This window comes from Anthonomus grandis, chromosome 22, assembly GCF_022605725.1.
Source record: "Anthonomus grandis grandis chromosome 22, icAntGran1.3, whole genome shotgun sequence".
NCBI lineage: Eukaryota > Metazoa > Arthropoda > Insecta > Coleoptera > Curculionidae > Anthonomus > Anthonomus grandis.
Genome location: NC_065567.1, coordinates 24,041,971 through 24,061,189, shown reverse-complemented (window position 1 = coordinate 24,061,189; position 19,219 = coordinate 24,041,971). Strand labels below are relative to the sequence as shown.

At 31.1% G+C, this 19,219-nt stretch overlaps 3 protein-coding genes across 3 annotated transcripts in view; 2 read left to right on the top strand and 1 right to left on the bottom strand.

Annotated features, from left to right (window-relative positions):
• Nucleotides 1-17: 17 nt before the first annotated feature.
• On the bottom strand, nucleotides 18-18,843 carry LOC126748964 (protein DENND6A). Its single transcript, XM_050458521.1, has 8 exons — nucleotides 18,804-18,843; nucleotides 7,259-7,380; nucleotides 6,759-7,028; nucleotides 2,985-3,170; nucleotides 2,709-2,920; nucleotides 2,184-2,658; nucleotides 1,887-2,108; nucleotides 18-789 (listed from the first exon to the last, which is right to left on the bottom strand). The coding sequence occupies exons 1-8, from the start codon at nucleotides 18,826-18,828 to the stop codon at nucleotides 595-597; spliced, it is 1,707 nt and encodes a 568-aa protein (XP_050314478.1). The 5' UTR covers nucleotides 18,829-18,843; the 3' UTR covers nucleotides 18-594.
• Nucleotides 7,836-12,738, top strand: LOC126748966 (nischarin). Its single transcript, XM_050458524.1, has 4 exons — nucleotides 7,836-8,453; nucleotides 8,515-8,706; nucleotides 11,783-11,950; nucleotides 12,009-12,738. The coding sequence occupies exons 1-4, from the start codon at nucleotides 8,013-8,015 to the stop codon at nucleotides 12,576-12,578; spliced, it is 1,371 nt and encodes a 456-aa protein (XP_050314481.1). The 5' UTR covers nucleotides 7,836-8,012; the 3' UTR covers nucleotides 12,579-12,738.
• The window catches only part of LOC126748963 (phosphatidylinositol 3-kinase regulatory subunit gamma), a 142,620-nt gene continuing 138,771 nt past the window's right edge, over nucleotides 15,371-19,219 (top strand). The window contains exons 1-3 of the mRNA XM_050458517.1: nucleotides 15,371-15,788; nucleotides 16,027-16,098; nucleotides 17,831-17,902. Of these exons, the coding sequence (XP_050314474.1) occupies nucleotides 15,593-15,788; nucleotides 16,027-16,098; nucleotides 17,831-17,902 (340 nt within the window). The 5' untranslated portion in view covers nucleotides 15,371-15,592. The remainder of the gene's footprint in view (nucleotides 15,789-16,026; nucleotides 16,099-17,830; nucleotides 17,903-19,219) is intronic.

Sequence of the window (19,219 nt, the reverse complement as noted above, 5' to 3'; positions counted from 1 at the left end):
ATAAATAAAATGCTCAATAAAAAATAAACATTTATTAACCATAAATTTTGGTGAAATATATAAAAAAAGGTGATTTATCACTGGACAAGTAAGTCAATATAAAATTTACAGTAGCAATAAGGTGACTGAATAACAATTTCTTACAAAATGTACAGCACACTTAAATTATTTGAGTATTAAAATGATGAGCCTGGTTTAAACATGATATAATAGCCCGCAATTTCATGTATTTATTTTTAGGCAAGTTACAATAGGGGACGTTCTAATACATTGAGAAAACAGTATATAAAACTATGCTGATATAGTCAGTTGAGTAAAAATTCCTTACTAGTATTTATTCCGAAGAAGTTTCAAACTACAGCAAACATTGATCATACCACTTTGACAATCTCAAACAGTTTCATCCAATATTAAAACAAACACATTGATGTATGAAAATATAATGTGATGTAAGTGATACATTAAAGGAATGTAACTAAAAATTTTGAATTGACAAATATTTCTCACCGCCATGTAGTAAATGATTTTTCTTTTCACAAAACAATTTTTAACAGGGCCAGAACTAACAGCATCTCAAGCCCCATGAAACCAATATCATGAAATCTTTAAGATATTTTTTAAATCATCTGGCAAGGACGTTACCACGTCTAACATCCTCTGGTTTAACTCCCTCTTCACATTTTCACTGACAGGAATGTTGTTTTCACACTCGATTATTTTGGTTTTTATCCTTAGGACCATGTCAACCACCTCCACTTCAGGTCGGTCTTGTACCCAGTTTTTCAGATCCTAAAATTCATATATTCAAATTATAATCTTATAAAAGGTCAAATTCAAAATTTATTTATTTCTAATATACATTCGAAATTCCTATTGCTATAGTTTAACTCTACATAGAAATAAACAAGAAAGAACCACTGAAATCGTTTAGGATTCGTTCGTGGAAGTTAATACAAAATATAAAGAATATGAAGAAATTGATTGATTTACCCTATTCAACATTTAAAAACTATTATTAAACAAACACAAAAAGTTTTTTGCCTTTAGAGCTTTGCAACACATACAATCGTTAAACCTTCAAATTGATATAATTGAAACAAGTCCGGTTATCTAATGAAAGTATCAATTTCCTAACTTTTTTTTAAAAGGTTTTTATGCAGAGTGTATTTCGAATTTCCATTGGAACAAAACGATAAATGTAAGGCCCCAAAAATTCACTTGATCGTTGTCCAATTTTTTTTTATTGTTTTAGCAGTTTCCGTTATTTTATCCTCTTTGTGTTATGGTCGTGTGCGATATTTTCCAATTCATACCTTCTATCGTGTTGCATTCTAAGCAGTTTGTAAGTATCTAACAAATTATTTTCTCTATATAATAAATGACTAGGATAAGTGTTTCTTTTGTTAAACAATACTTTAAAATACAACCTTTGCATCACTTCTAATCTTCTCATATGTGTTTCAAAGGCACCTCCCCAACCTAGTATTCCGTACTGAATATGAGAATATACCAAAGAATAATATTTTTTTTTTTTTAGGTAAAGATAATGTTGCAAACTAGAGTATATTATAGCGTGGAGGAGTATTTTTCAATTCAACCTTAAGAAAATTGGTGCCCTGACTCTTTAACTTGTATTTTGCATTCTTGTTCATTTATTTCACCTAACATGATCATGTTTTTAGCATATTAGTAAGTTTTACTTTGTTTTATTGTATATGTTTAATTTTTTGACTCTAATCTATAAAATTGGAATATATATTGAAACTTTATGATTTTATATTTTAAGTTTGTAATTATTAATATGCTTTGTCCACAAGATTTAATTATCTTTGGATAATAAAGCTTATTTTGAATTTGAATATAATTAAAGTCATGAATTTACTTACTGCATTCGACAGTGCTTCGGTATGTAGAGCTTGTAACTTTTGTGATAATTCCTGATATCTCCAGTTGTACCAAGAATTAAAATTTCTAGAGCGAAAGAATTTTCTGTACAATCCTATCCAATCGCCTTTTATGTTGGTTTTGTTAAGGGTCAAATGTGGACCGGCAGTTTCCAATGTAGTAAAGAAGTTTTCTGGGTTGAAAGGGTTTGGAATAGGGGCAGCCTACAAATATATACAACGAAACCTTACAGTAGTTTTACATTCTGTCTGTTTAAAAGTCCTATAATAAATACTAACCTTAAACGCAGATATATCCTTTTGCAATGGCATTAAGCTAGCAATATACCTCTCCAAAGGAATCATAAAACTATGTGTAAGTTCTAATAAATGTTTTCTCAACATAGCTGATTGAGCTTCATCTGGTCGATTAGAATTCACCCCACTCATAAGTTTTTTTATAATATTTTTATCTTTTTGCAAAAAAGGCTTGTATGAAGTATATATTCCAGAGGAAGTCTCAATTTGTTTAGCCTGAGCAGGCTTTTTTATCTTATATTTTGAATTGCGACCTAAATCATCATTCAATATTATAGTATGCGGCCAGTGTTGAAATGTTTTGGCAAAAAACGGATTTGTCACCCCCAGTATGGCAGGTGGAGGTAGCCTAGGAAATCTTTCTTTTAAAGTGTATTGTTTATATTGCTTAAATTCGCTGTCATGTATTGTGAAGTATGGTCTATAGTCTCCACAAAATTGAAGAGGTGAAATTAATCTAAAAAAAATTAGGGAAATCACTTACAATAATTCATAATAATTTGTTACCTAGTTAACGCTAAAACCATTAAGGAACAATTTGTAGGGGATGATGCCATAACAACAATTGGTTCAGATGTTATAACTAATTCCCACAACAGATGGATGTGTGATAATACTGGCTTAAATAGCTCAAATAAATTTAAATCATCTATTTTCGTTAAAACTTTATTTTCGCCAATTTCGTTGCCTCGAAGAGTAGTGTGATCAGGAATATAAGTCTAAAATAGCACACATTTCTCAGATCACAAATAAATTATTCACTTTTTGGAAGAAACTACTTACTTGGAATACTTGTCCTAATACAAACAATGCAATGCTTTTTCCTGGTACAGGTGGAGGCCACCTTTCGATATTCATGCATACTGCTTCCAAGCATTTCTCACCATGCTCAAAGTATTCTGGAGCAATATAGTTACAAAGTTCAGTAAATAAGTTGTTGAATGGGAGGTATGAAAGAAGAACAACACTCTGAAAATACCAAATTAAATATTATTACATTACAAGCATATTAGTAAATTTTATTTTATTAAATCATAGTTACACAGTTATATTACCCTAGATGCAAGGATTTGTGTAGAAAGATATAAATAGAAGAGCACAAATTACATTTCTTTGTTCAACTTACTTTAAAGATAGAGAAAAAAAAATGCTTTATTGTTATTAACAAAGAAAAATTGTTCTAAACAAAGCTACATTAAATTACTACCACCAAACTTAACCACTACACCCCATACACACTCGAGTTCTAAAACAAACATCAGAAAACAATACATAAGAACAGCAGAAAAAAAATACATAAAAAGTAAATTAAATTCCACAATTATCCCCTCTAGTATAATACAGCAAAGAATTCTAACCATACAAACAAATCAAATAAAATTCAAATACTGTAAACTTACACTTAGGGAAAATTAGAATGTGTCGACATAGTATTCATCCAGTGAATAGTAAAATTTTTCGGTCAAAAGTATTTTCAATTTACGTTTAAAAGTGTCAATACATGTTGCCTCCCTGATTCCACCTGGTAAACGGTTGACAATTTTGATTCCCTCGTAGAAAATAGATTTTTTAGTTAATGCGGAGGAGGGGATTGGAAGATTTAGATCGTTCACTTGACGCGTTAAGTATCTTGGATTTGGGGTTATAAATTTAAAGCGATTCGCAAAAAGTAAGCAGGCCACTCTGGCCACTTCCTGAAAGTAGAGGGAGAAGACAGTGTGTATGCCCAGCCTAACAAATAATGGGCAACAGGAATCTCTTGGTTTAGCCCCACAGATGTAACGTACAGCACGCTTCTGTAAAACAAGCAGCATTTGTAGAAGGTAGGCAGCTGCATTACCCCAGAAGCAAATGGCATACCTAAGGTGGGATTCAATTAATGAAAAATATACAGATCTTCCAAACTCCATGCCAAGCTCCAGGGTAGCCACTCTGACTGCAAAACAACCTGCAGACACCTTTTTGCAAGTACCGAGGATATGCTCTTCAAATCTGAGTTCTCAGTCAATGAATATACTCAAAAATTTTGTATTATCAAACTGTTGAACTACTGAATTAGAAAAAGGCATGTGGTCTAGAGCACACTTAAAACACAATAATTTGGTTTTTTAAGGATTTAAGAAAAAAAGAAAGAAAGAAAATGTGCTATATTACGTAAGACAACAAAATCTTGTGTACAAGCATCCTAAAAACTAAAAAATTCCAAATTCACTTTAAATTTCAAATATCAAACAAACATAACATCTAAAACACTTTACCATAAAATTTACACACATTACCAAAATTAATCATAACAAAACAGATTGAGAAAAAAAAAGCATCTTTTTGATAAATTTCATTAAAAATAAGTAAAGCTGTCAATAAAACAGAATTTAGAAGAAGTAAATTAAATTATTTAACAGGAAACAAAACTAAAACACTAAAATGATGTCAGAGCACAGGTTAAAAGGTATCATTAAAAAAATCGTCAAGGCTATAATATGCCCTGGATAATAAAAGTGATTTTAATTCTTTTTTGAATCTCTTAACTTCTAAAATTTGTCTGATACATAGAGGGACATGGTTGTAAATTTTTTTGCTAAGGTATATAAGTGAGTTCTTGGTGAGGGAGGATGTAGGGATTGGTAAGGGAAAATCGTTAACCTGGCGAGTCATATGACCAGTGTTAGAGGGAGGTTTAGGACATTTATGAATAAGAGTAGCTGTTTCTAAGATAAAAAGAGAAAAAAGAGTTAGGATTTTTTGAGATATAAAGAGAGGTTTACAAGAATCTCTTAACCCAGCGGAACATAGGTATCTAACTGCCTTTTTTTGAATCACAAAAATTATGTTTAATAATCCCTTGTTGCTTAAACCCCAAAAAGGCAAGCCATAACGAAGGTGGGACTCAATAAGAGAAAAGTACACTGAACGTGCAACTACCCCTCCCAGCTCATGCCCCGCCATTCTTACTGCAAAGCATCCAGAGGATAATTTTGATGCAAGATTTAGGATATGATCTTCGAAGCGAAGGCGACCATCAATGGTAATACCAAGGAACTTACAGTTTTCTTTGTTTTGCAAGGGGGAGTTTTCACTAAACATAAGGCCCTGAATGTCACACTTAAATCCCATAATAAAGGTTTTGCCCACATTAAATACAAGCCTGTTTGCAGCACACCACTCCGATAAAATTTTAAGATCCTTAAAAACCTGGGCTCTAACATTATCAGAATCTCTATGATTCCATAAAATGGTGGTATCATCAGCAAACTGAACCACTTTGCCCTGCAGTTTTAATGAACCCAAATCATTTACATAGAGCAAAAATAATAGTGGTCCTAACACTGAACCCTGAGGTACTCCAGTTTTAAGGGATCTGGAATCGGATAAACATCCAGATACTGTAACTCTTTGGGTACAATTAGACAGATAGGATTCCAGCCATTGCAATGCCACACCTCTAAAGCCATAATTATTGAGCTTAGACAGCAGTATTCCATGATCTACACAATCAAATGCCTTGGATAAATCGCAAAACACTGCCGCCGCGGACTCTCCAGAATTCAAGGACACATAGACACTCTCCAAAAAGCCGAAAACTTGCTGTCCCATTTAGTGACAGCAAGTTTGATTCAAACCAGAGATAATAATAAAATATTTAACAAGATAAAGGCAGTCGTATGGTTGCAACCTTTGGTGTGACACTCAAATTACGAGACAGTTTTACCACTAACCAAAACTCTTTATTTTTACTCTCTACTCTCTAGAGGTACAACTGTGTCATAATTTAAGATAAAGGCAACTACAATATTAGGTTACAACAAGTTAAGCTTATTAAGATTGTTCACAAGGGCTTGACCATTACAGAAAATTTTTTACTTTTGATGTTTCTAGTGTAATTAATAAATTGTACAGTCATGGCCCTAAATTTAATGGATTAAGAACCAGTTATCTTCATTTGATCTAGTGCTTTGGCTATGATTTATTGAATATATCTAATTTTTTCATGAATATGCATGAAGCATTGAACAGTTATACAGAATAAAGTTCTGATATTTATATAGGTTTAACTATGAATTTTTTGAGTAGGGTATTAATATGGTTTTTAAGAATTATTTTTAGTATTATATTTTGCATTGTCTGAAGAGGACTTAAAAAGTTATAATACATACTGCCAGAATAATATTTCCAAAGTTTAGATTCCACTAAAGTTATGAGCATTCTTCTGCCTAAAATATTACTAATAGCATAAAATTTGTAAACCAGATAAATTCAGTTTTTTTGTTAAATCTGCAGTATGCAAATCCCATTTCGATCGACAATGATTCCCCAATACTTTACATTTGACTCTTTTTTTTTGAGATTTTAAATATCAATCTAGGTATGAAAACAATGGTTGATTTATTCTAGTTTTTGAAAATACAATGTAGTTAATTTATGTACATCAAGCCATTTTTTTACAAGCGCAACTCAATCAAAAGCAACAACAGTGGCATCAGTATATGAAATAGCAGGATCATTTATGTTTAAATTAGTAATTAAGTTGATATATAAAATAAGCAAATATATTATTACCTTTTGAAAATATCCCCTTGGCAAATTGGGATCTCTGACTTGCCGAAAATAAACAAACCCCCACATATAGCCTTCATCAATCCGCAAGGCAGGGGGGCACTTCGCATTATATTTAACATGTTCAGATCTTAGTTCTCGTTTGTTCTTACAGGGCAGTCTTATAATGAACTTTGTATCTCCCATACATCCTGAGTTGGAGTCCGGAAATGCGGAATAACAAATATTTGACACTTCTTGTTCAGTTAGTTCTACATGCTTGGGGTACTTAATCTGCAAATCACAACAAATCGGTTTGTTTATTTAAAGGGGGTATTAAACTTGATGGGTCAATCAACTGAATTAAAGGGTCACATATAAAAGGCTGCTCTTGGGAGATGATATTGATTACTAGAAGCAAACTAAATTGTGGTTTTAAGATATATAGCCTATGTAATGTACTTAAATAACTGTTAATCACATCCATACATAAACAAATAAACATAAAACATGTAAAAAATTACCTCAAGGGCTTGACCCAGTTCTAAATCAAAGGCAACCACACAAATGCAGTGCAACCAATTATTGAAATGCTCCCATACATTTTCGTTCAGTAATTCGGTGGTATCTATGCTGTTTCGTCCATCTGTCATGTTTATTTAATGGGAATTATTTAAATAAAAATAAACAATACTTTTTCAAAAAAAATTGAGTAAAAATTCAACAAAAATACTATTTGACACTGACATGTGACATAAGTTAACATGGTTAGGTGTTAAAAATAAGGTGATCTTGTGACAAAATTTGATGTATGTCTGGAGACTCCAGAATCCCTTTTAGAAGAAATGAATGTAATACCTAAATAATAAACACTTCATACAGATTTGTGTGAAGCTAGTGTCCGATCGACGTCCAGCGATCAAATTGAGAACGCAGCATAATTATTTATTTTAGTACGAATAATACGAATCACTAAGTTAGTACGATTTTTATGACTCGAATATTAATGGTTAATACCATTTAGAAACGGTAATTAACGATAGACCGCTTGGAATCGGTTAAAGATTCAAATCGCCCAACTCTACTTGTGACATTTTACCACTTGTGCAACGTCAAACACTGTCAGATCAAAACAACACTGCAATTATAATAGTTTGCCTTATTTTTTATTTGTTGTAATGTGTAAATTATAAATAACTAATAATAAAATATTTTATAAAAAGTGTGCAATAGGCTTTAATAAATTTACAGATTATCAAGCAACACAACAAATAACTAATGTCTTTTCTGTGGTATAACCAAAAAGAAATTAATATTGAAATTCCCCTTACAGAAGAATACACCAATATAACTTATTATATAATTCAAGTGACTGTGGGGGAAATTAAATGGAAAGTTAAACACAGGTACAACGACTTTTATACTCTACACAACAAGCTTGTTATAGACCATGGAGTTTCTAAAGATATATTGCCTTCGAAAAAGGTTATTGGCAACAAGACAAATCAATTTATCGAGATGAGAAAAAAGGGGCTCGAGGAATATTTACAAAGAATACTCGTGTTTTTAAAGAGGACGATGCCAAAGACCTTTGTCCACTTTTTAGATTTCCACTTATATGACATTTACTTCTTGCTGCAAGACTTATCGCTAAAGTGTTTTGCTGAATCTGATTTTGTGTTGTCTTCTACCAAGTCCCTTAATTTTACTCCTCTAGAGGTAATGATAGTTTATCTTAATTGATTGAAGTTTCAATTACTCAAGATAATTATTTTTCCAGTTTCATGCAATAAGTGAATTTTTAAAATGTCCAATACCTGGAGAAGAAAACTTGGAAAACCCACTAGATTTAGGACCAATTTTAGATTTATGTTCACAGCTAAGAAACCTGACTGTTACAGGCAGTTTTAAAGAGTATCTACAGAGCAATATTATTTTGAATAAGCTTCCCTTTGAGTTTTCTTTTATTAAGGCAAGTAACTTACTTCATGCTAGGGTGACCATTTAATTCACTTTATTAGTATACAATGTGATAAATTACCATTCATACATTTTACAACCCTTTCATGTTCTAGTCATACATACAGTAATGGCCAAAAGTAGATAGACAAATGGTTTTTTAAAAAAATCAAAGGGAATTAAAATTCTATAATCAAGATATTTAAGTATATTATGGGCACCATAAACATGTATAAAAATAATAAAACATTCTTTAGAAACAATCACCTAATTTGGTAAATAATAAGAAATAACTAAATATACGCTGGACAAAAGTAGTTAGACAAATTTAAAAAATAACCAATAGTCAAACTACCAACTAAACCATCTACAACATTAGTATTTTGTAAAATAGCCATTATTGTCTATTACAGCCTGACATCTATGTGGCATTGATTCAATAAAATTGTCTATGCACTTAAAACCAATATTTTTCCATTTCTGTTGCAACCATTCGAATAATTCAGCGTTATTTGAATAGTTTGTATCCCTAATATCACAATCTACAATTTCCCATAAATTTTCGATGGGATTAAGATCGGGTGACTGGGATGGCCATTTTAAAACTGGTATTTTTTCTTTGAAAAATTGCTTCATAATTTTGGAGGAATGCCTTTTGGAGGTCATTATCTTGCTGGAATTGGAATCTCAATGGTAAATTGTCTTCGACATAGGGCAACATAACATCTCTGAAAATAACCCTGTCCATCATGCCCTATATGCGATGTAACAGGCCCACTCCATAACCTGAGAAGCAACCCCAAACCATCACTGATCCACCTCCATGCTTAACTGTGGGTTTTGTGTACTTGGGATTCAAACGCTGGCCAGAAGGACGTCTATAATGAATTCCATCGGAATTAAACTTCGATTCGTCGCTCCAGCAAACACGTTTTCATTCATGCTTTGTCCAGTGTATATGCTGACGGGCAAATTCCAATTGGGCTAAGCGATTCTTTTTTGAAAGCAATGGTTTTTTTGCTGGCCTATGTGCAAATAGATTGTCTTCTACCAACCTTCATCTTACAGTCCTTGAGGACACATTGCAAATCCCTAGAGCCTGTAATTCTATCTGAATTTGACGAGAAGTTATAAAAGGGTTATTCTGGCTAATTCGTTTTAATTTGCGTACAGCTCTAATGTCCATTTTGTTTGGTCGACCAGATTTATTTTTTGGCTCTTATGATCCTGTCCTTTCATATCTTTTGATAATTGCCCAAACAGCTTTTCTTTTAACATCAAATCTACGAGCAATATCAATTTGACGATCACCCGCGCGATATGCATTAATAATGCGTTGTCTTAAATAAAGAGAGAATCTAATTCCGCGTGGCATGTTGCACATTGAGTTAAAGAGAAGCAATACTATACTAATTTTATTTTATAAATATCTAGACAAAAAAATAATTCCTAAATTGTTTTTGTCTATATTATTGCTTTATCTGATAGCAAGCAAAATATTTAACTGAAATTTATTGGTATCTTTTTAGACCGCCTTACAAATAACAATAATTTAAAATCTAGGGGACCTGTGGGTAAATCTTTAAACAATTATATTAAATTAATACTTTGTCTATTTACTTTTAACCACTACTGTATATACTAATATATAACCAATGCATATGCATTTATTTAAAATCTTGTCAAGATAAATAAATATACATAATTATAGTCAAATTAAAATAAATTAGTAAATAGGAAAGGTAGCACACACCTAGGAACATGTGTAAAAGAAAAATTACTGTATGTATCTATCTATACAAATATAACATCCATGTATAAGCATACTTTAAAAAAAAAGGAAACAATAATAACTATATACACAATGTAGAAAACAAGAGTTGCATCTGCAATAGTGACACTAATTTTCTAAATTTTTGAATTAAGAACTGTCTTCAAAGTATAACTTTCTTATTTCTCCATCTATTTTGGTAATTTTCAGTAGCGAGTTTATGTAGACCATAAATAAAAATGGACTGTTCCTTGTGGACCTCCCATTTCAATAGTAAGTGTGTCATTAAATAGATTTTCTTTCCATGAAGTAGTATTTAAATATTTCATAGTTAGTTCAAGCAATTTTTGATGTGGCACTATATCAAAGGCCTCGACTAGGTCCAAGAATACAGCAACATCTTTATCTAGGAAGCCTTTAATTTGACTGACTTCTTTAAACATAGCATAGCATGATTTGTATCCGAGTTAGGCAGAAACCCAAACTGTTTTTAGTATATATTGTAGAATTTTAAATTATCATAAAGCATTACTTTTAAGCCCTTTTCAAATGTTTTTGATGATTAAACTTATAGACCTATAATTCTCTATAAAGCTTTTATTTCCTTGTTTAAATATTGCCTTACAATTAATACCTTGAAAGGATCTGGTATTTTCCCTAAATTATTATTTTTTGACAAATTAGAGGAGATCCCATCTATACCTGGCCTACTTTTATTTTTTAAACTAGAAATATGTGGAAATATTTCATTTTTCCCAATCATCTCTTTATCATTCAAAAATTCTATCCCAGTATCCGTCTTTATGGTAATTTTTGAGTCAAAGTTACTATCTGTATTTGCTGCATCAGCTATAAGTTTATATAAATGTTTTTATTTCATTGTTTCATGTATACATCACCATATAGACTCAATTCATTTAAAAATTCAAGGAAAACTAATTTTCTAGTGTCCACTGGGTTATCTTGTGAAAGTTAAGAGACAAGTTTTGGTTTCTAGCATTATGTGTGCTATGATTACAATAATGCTAATTTTGTTTTATTAATATTGAATATTAAGCATAAATCTTATGACAACTTTTGTGTATTGTTGATCATATAGTTTTAAATAATATAATTTTTGCCTTAAAAAAATTATTTTACAAATGAAACCTTATCTATTTGCCTAAGTAGTTTCAGATTTCAATGAAATATTCATATAATAATACATTCATAAAACTGTATGACACAGCTCAATCCTGTTTGGTCACCCTATTTAAATAAAATAATGTTATTCCAGAAAAATATATATAATAGTGGTTTATTAAGTTTTTTTTTTTAGTTAAATTCTAGTCTAAACCTAAAAAGTGTCTCATTGGAAATGATAACTTCATTAGGCAATCTGAGAGAAACACTTAAATCACTAAAAGTATGCTATACAAATGCTAAATATATTTATGAGGTCCTTCAGTGTGATGTACTTCACAAAAGCACTTTGGAGGGAAGTGAGGTAAATGTTTATTATTTTAACTCTATAAAACTCATACTTAACCCCATTTTTTTTCCAGAGATGGCTTGCTTTAGAAACTCTGGACCTCAGCAATAACAATCTTATAGAGATAGATAAAACCATAAGTTTAGCAATAAACTTGAAAACATTAATACTTGATGGAAACAAAATCTCAACAATATCAAACCTGACTAGTTTACCAAAGTTAGAGTACCTTAGTATAATCAATAATTTGATCACAATCTGTGACCAACTGCATACCAAAGTTGGGAATATAAAAACTTTAAATCTGTCACAGAATAGCATAGTAACCACCAAGGGATTTTTTAAGTTATACTCACTGGAAAACTTGGATTTGAGTTGTAATAAACTTTGTGACATTGAACAATTGGAGTATCTAGGAAACCTGCCTTGTATAGAAAACTTGAGGCTTACAGGTAATAATGTGTCTACAACCGTTGATTACAGAGTAAGGGTTCTTGGAATCTTTGGGGATAAAGCCAGAAACATTTGTCTCGATAATGAGAGGCCTTCCCAACCAGAGCTTGATAAAGTTTCAATATTAAATGCGTTAAAAATTGTTAAAGAAGGCAAGACACCAGATTTGGAAGGAAGTCTCTCGGCTTAGCAGTGTTTAGAGATTAAATCAGAGATTATACTTTCCAGTGACCTGTGATAATTGTTTAACTCATTGTAAGATTTATATGTATATCAGATAATTATGTTTTTATTGTATAACTTTATGAATGCTTTATTTTTATTTTTTGAACAAGATATGTTGACCAAGATTGTTTAGTTTTATTTGCCAGACAAGAACAAAAAATCAGTTTATGATTAAATCAAAGGACAATGTAAAAATTAGTCTCAAGAAAATGGTTGTTAGCATCGAATCAAATCAAAATGTGCTTTATTGTCACAAAAAAATCTACTAAACTAGTTTTAAATTGTCAAATATTTTATACCTATTAAGGTAATAGTTTTTCAATTCTACAGGCAATTTATTATATATTTTTATGCTTTTGAAAATTAATGAAATTCTTGCTTGATTCAAGCTTGATATTGGAATAAGTAGGGGAATATCAACACAACTATTCAAATCATTTTTGAATGACAAACACTCATCCAAACATAGCAAAGATATGATTCCACCAGTGCATAGAGTCGTTTTTGCCATAGATGTACCCAATTCCCAGTAGGTTTGCCTTACAGCAATCTTTTTATTTCAATTTAGAATGTGACTCGTAAACTTTATCATCTTATGTCAATTCACAAAAAAATTGTGGTCAAACCACGGCAATAGACTGCTGACCTATGGAAAGATCGTCAAACGAAAACCTAAAACTAAGAATCTTGGCCTTTTGAACATTAAAGCACAAGAAATTTGCATCAAATCAGATTTAAATCATGAAAAATGTTTTGTTTTGATGCTCTTCTTATCCTTGTAACTCCAAGTGACGATATCAGCAAAAGTTCTCTAAGTAAAGTAATATTAGCAAATCCCATATAGCAGGGCCCAGAACAGAACCCTATAACTCCTATGTTTACCAGCATTGGTAAAAACACTGAATCACAATTCTTAACAACCTGATAAATTTAAATTTCCCCTAAAATCATAGATCTCAAGTTTTTTAAAGACTAATTCATGATCTGCACAATCAAATGCTTTTGAGTAATCACAGAAGACTGCAGCCGCATATTCTTTATTATTAAGTTTAAAACTAAGATTCTCCAGAAAGGCCACATCTGGACACAAAGGGATAATCCATATTGGTATAAGTACTTACAATTTAATTTCTTTCCAAAAATAGATTCATCCTTTTAGAGTAGGAGCAAAGATATAGGTCTAAAGTTTGATAGTTCTGTATAGGATTCCCTTTTGTGCAATGGGATCACTATTGCAGTTTTTAAAATTTCCAGGAAGACTCTCAAATCAAAACTAGCATATGCCAAACAATTTAAAATATCTCCATTTAAATTTAAAAAAAATTTGAATGGTATTTAATCAATTCCCGAAGAGTTGCTTTTTATTTCTTTAACAATCTCTCTAAGTTCGATCATATTAGTATGAAATAATACAAATGTTTCTCCTACATTAGAATTTTGTAAGAACGTCAATGGATCGTTTTGAGGGATAAGATCCTTATAGTTAGCTTTCTAGCAACAGTACAGTAAAATTCATTTAGAACATTTGAATCAATCTGTGAACATCATTCTTTTGTTTCAACTCATTTACTATAGACCACGCTTCTCTTTCTCTACTTTTTGCGTTTGAAATTCTAGTTCTGTAAAATAACTGTTTAGCTTCTTTTATTACTTGTTTATAAGTTTTACGATATTTTTTGCAGTACTTAAGCTTTACTTATAACAATTTTAGGGACTCAGAATTTCATTGTTAATTCACCGGTTGAATTACAGCCTATTATAAATACATATATCTAAAAATAATCTTTTCTATCTATTTAAAAATAGGGTAGTTCAGTGCTAACAAAATATTTTTAAAGATTTTTAGAATAATTCTAATTTAGGTAATGTGTGTTATAATAAATTATTGTATATGATGTATATCATTTTAAGTAATTTTTTTTTAGGAAAATTAAATAATAAATGTATTAAAAAAAACCATTGTTTTATTTCCATTTTGTAATTGGTGAAATGAACATGTACATAAAACAAGATTTTCAGATTAAATGAAATTTGATTTCCCGCCTTAATTGGCCACGCCTTTCTACCATTTCGATTGGTCCAATTAGGTACGTCAAACCGTATGCAACCTGTTTGTATGCAACCACCACTCCTCTATATTTTAAAATATTTTTGTGTTTTGTGAAGCAAACCAAACAAACTATAGAAAGATTAAAGATTTATGAAACGTATTAAAGTCTTAAGTTATCCTTCTACTATACTCACTCGACTATTAAAATAAACTTACCAAATTAAAATATCCACAAAAAATCAAAAGCAGCAACAAATTTACAAAATCTAAACCGCTAAAATACAAAATAAAAAAATCTTAGGAAGAATCCGTTTAACCGAGATTTCACCCTAAAATCCCGGTTAATCACTTAACTTAATACACTTGATTTCACCGGTTACTTTTGAAAAGCGCCCTTTGCACAAGAATTTCATACTTAAGTAAATTCAAAATGGCGTTAACTATCCGGCTTGTGATAGGTCCATTTTGTAAATCCGTTACATTTAATATAACAATTTACTTTGTATACATATTATGCTATAATCACATTGTTTACAATCGAGAATCAGTCGTATATATAACTTCTAACGTGTATCTACGAGTTTCTGGATATAGGGATATAGGGCTTTTCAAGCAACAAAACTAAGTAACGGCAACACTGTTCGTACTGTTTTTTTAACGTCAAACACAAAATGACAGTGACATATCACTTTTGACGTAAATCATCTATGACGCCATACCTATTTATTTTTTCTGGTGTTTTGCTTGTTTAAATGGGCCAAAATAATATGTGGGGCGTTTGGACGTTTTATCTACAACCTAAGAAGAAAATAGTGAATTAATAAAGCAGCTATAACACCCTCCCGACATCAGTTAATACATAAAAATGTTTCTTTAACAGTAGTGATGTATGAGGGATGTGCATTTAAATCGGTTGTTGGTGTACGGAAATGGGAGACTTTGCCTATAATATTTACCAGGCTATACAGTCATATAAACCTTTACCAAATAATAGAATAGTCTATCTAGGTTTCCAAAAAGGGGACATTTTTGAAATTTCAGTTAGCTCACCCCATGGACAGTTACGAAACCCTACACTACTTTCTGCATATAATCGAAGAACTACTGCAGTAGGATATGTCAAAAGTATGTAAAGACCCTTTTAGTAAATAAAAAATCACCCTATATATATTGTTTACCATTGTTTTAATCTCATGGTCTGACCCATATTTATCTGAACACCATGACTCACTACCAACCAAGTGAATTCAATGCTCAGCATTTTGTGCAATAAAGCATCAAGATAAATCCAATAAGTTTGATAAGAACTCTTCATGTCATGGTATTGAATTTCATGTTAAATAATAAGTATTCTTGTTTTTAGTCGACCATGTGAGGCTTTTGGGCAAAGAAGTAAATAAAAAGATACACCACCCTTCAGAAATCGGAGTGCCAGGTAAATCGGTTGAATCATTTATTTTATCAGCATAAAACCATTTATTAGATTTATTGATATATACAGCATGAATATGTTACTTTACATAATAAAATTGCAGTAAATGCAATATAGTTCCTTCATTGGATTTATTTATTATTATTGTTTTTTTTTTAAGTAATTTATGCATACTAGTGTATTATAAAAGATGTTTTGATTTTAAGTTATTTTATATGCAGAGGCCTGGGGCCGTATTTTCGAAACCATGCGAGAATCTTCGAATGCGAACAAAGTCGAGAGGCAAAATTCGCACACGAATTAAAAAGTGCATTTTTGAACAGCTTTCGAAATTTCATTTGCATGCGAACATGAAATGTAGTGGCAACGTAGCAAAGTCGAGTGCTATTGGAGGCAATGTCAACTGGGATGAAGACGATAAAGATTTTTTAACCTAAGCTAAAATTTAAGTTTAAAAACATCAGGGAATTTTGAGGTTTTTTCATGGCGTTTCATGGGATTTTGTGAATTGACTTTTTTTTTAAATGAATTCAAAAAATTAAAAAATATTGCAGTTTTGTGTTGAGTGAGCAAAAGAATGAACTAATTTCATTTATGGAAGCGCGACCGGAATTAAATTCGGGCAAATTCACCCAAAATGTTTCGGCTAAAACTGCACAAACCTTGTGGATAAAAGTAGCGGACAGATTACACAGTCTCTGGAGCACATAAAAAACACATCAATTTGATCGTAATAGGCTTGCTTAATCTATATAATTTATTAAATTGAGCATCAGAATTAATTTCAAATGGGTCAAGAAATGAAGAGTACATCCTATTCCTTCTATCTGCCAGAGTTTCAGTCGCTTCCAGTGCATCGACGACGTGTCTTTGCACAATATTGTTTAATCTTGCCAGCTGATTTTTTTTTCAATAAACATCAAAAATACACTACGAAAATACTTAACCAACCCACAAAAAAAAACAAAGCTGGATTAAAAGCAAAACAAGACAAGTAGCAGAATCGCACACGAACTATGAAATTCGAATGGTATATACCCATTCGAGACACCGCATGCGAAAAAGTTCGCATACGAAGCAGTCGAAAATAGGAATATCGATTTTTCGTGCGAAATCCTCTAATTTCGTATGCGAATCAAAGTCGAATGGTTTCAAAAATACGGCCCCTGGTTGGAATTTTTTAAATGACAGTTGCTCCTCCCGGCAGCCAGAACTCCTAGCGCCAATGTTGAAATATCGAGGATCTTTTTGAAAAAATAAATATAATTCTTACTGTTCTATACTAAATTAGACTCATCCATTACTACCAAGAATAATTAAGAAAAACATATTTTTATTTCTGTTGGTGATAAATCATTTAAATCCATTAAATTGTTTATACCATTAGCCATATATCACTTTTTCACTCACATAAACATCACTTCTGAGTATCAATAATAATCAAAACGCATTGTTTGGTCTACCTACTTTCCAGGACTTATTTTGTTTGATTTTTAGTAATGAACTAAGTACTTCAATTTATGCTTAGGTCCAATAAATCATCTATATTGTTTAATATATATCTTTTTCCTTAACAAATTTCATATGCCAATTTTGTATTGTAATTGCCTTTTCCAAAACAATCAGGGATCATTTTAATGCTGAGTGTCAAAGTGTTTTTGCTTATTGGCCTCATAAAGCAAATATTAGATGAATCTTTTTTATAGCCACTTAAACATGATTTATTTTGTTTTAGAAATTGAATATGAAAAACGTGAGCACAAGTTTGATGACGTTTATGTGGTGACACCCATACTTTGCATACACTGTAAGTACTTTTTATTTTTATTAAGAAATTATATTTATCATACCTAAAGTACTATTGGGACATATATATTCTGTATTTACAGATTTTTGTCTACAGAAAGACATTAAAAAATCGTTTCAGTTTAGATGCATTAGTAGATTGCGGAACTAAGCATCTTTGTGAAATAGTTTTTTTAATGATGTTTTCCAAACAATATCATTCATTGGGGTTTTTAATGTGCAGTTGGAGGCAAATTAAATGGAAAATTTTATTTTCCTAATACTTAAACTTGTGGTTATGGTCAATAGTTAAATTGGTTTTATTGTTTGAAAACAGTTTTTAATTAATCCTGCAAGACAATGTTTCAAGAAAAGTGTCCTTTTTATCACTGATTTTAGTTAAAAAGGAATCAACTTACTTTTGTTCATAGAGTTCACTTTTCATGTACCACAGAGAAATCAGATTATTAAACAGAAAATGCAGCAATTCATTCGGAAATGAAATCATACTAATGCATAATTGACCAAAAACACAAGACCAAATGTTTGATTTGCCAAAATGCATATGCAAGCAAATTGGTTGATTATGTGTAGAGGCTGAGTGCCCAGTTTCTGTTATTTTAATAACGCCATTATAACCGGAGAGAGAATAATTTTTTTATGCTGAATTAATATTTTTGTTAAATGAATATTGTAGAATGAAAATAATATCTTTTCATGCTTAGTAAACAATAAACTTTTTAATCTAAAGTTATTTGAAACAATTGTTTTTTCCCTATAAAAAATAATTGGTGGCATAACTTTAACAATGACATTTTTGGTTAATTAGTCACTGCCTTGATAACAAGTTATTTTTGCATAATCCTATTATTTTAAGTTGAAATTAAAATAGGGCACGCTTCCATAATAAAAAAATAACTTACCTGTATTATTGAATTTTTGCCACATAAAACAACTTAACTAAAAAAAAAAATTAATAATAAAAACTTTCTGAAAAACGTCCTTATGATTTACGCACACCTGTGACCACAAATGACCCGTTTATCGTCACTCGCTTATTCTGAATGATTTGAAGTTCGAACGGGATGGAGCGGATTTAAATTTTTCCTTGGGCAAGAGCTGCTGGGTCTATCGATTATTTATTTATCGTAGTTTATAAAATATCGAACATAAATTGGCTTTGAACCTATTGATATTACATATATACATATACAGAGTATTACGATATCATATAAGTAATTGAAATATTTGGCAAGGCTTATCTAAGGGGTTAGGTAAAGGTTGTCTTTCAGAAATCACCTTGGGAGCCTCTAAGAATTAAAGCACTATACAATTTTAA

Bases quoted from the DNA above. Each gene is read 5' to 3' on its own strand.
- LOC126748966 (XM_050458524.1), top strand. From the start codon at position 8,013: ATGTCTTTTCTGTGGTATAACCAAAAAGAAATTAATATTGAAATTCCC. The intron at 8,454-8,514 runs GTAATGATAGTT...TTATTTTTCCAG, and splicing joins TTAATTTTACTCCTCTAGAG to TTTCATGCAATAAGTGAATT. The intron at 11,951-12,008 runs GTAAATGTTTAT...TTTTTTTTCCAG, and splicing joins GCACTTTGGAGGGAAGTGAG to AGATGGCTTGCTTTAGAAAC.
- LOC126748964 (XM_050458521.1), bottom strand. From the start codon at position 18,828: ATGTGGCAAAAATTCAATAATACAG. The intron at 2,921-2,984 runs GTAAGTAGTTTC...GTGCTATTTTAG, and splicing joins TATTAGGACAAGTATTCCAA to ACTTATATTCCTGATCACAC. The intron at 2,659-2,708 runs GTAACAAATTAT...AATTTTTTTTAG, and splicing joins ATGGTTTTAGCGTTAACTAG to ATTAATTTCACCTCTTCAAT.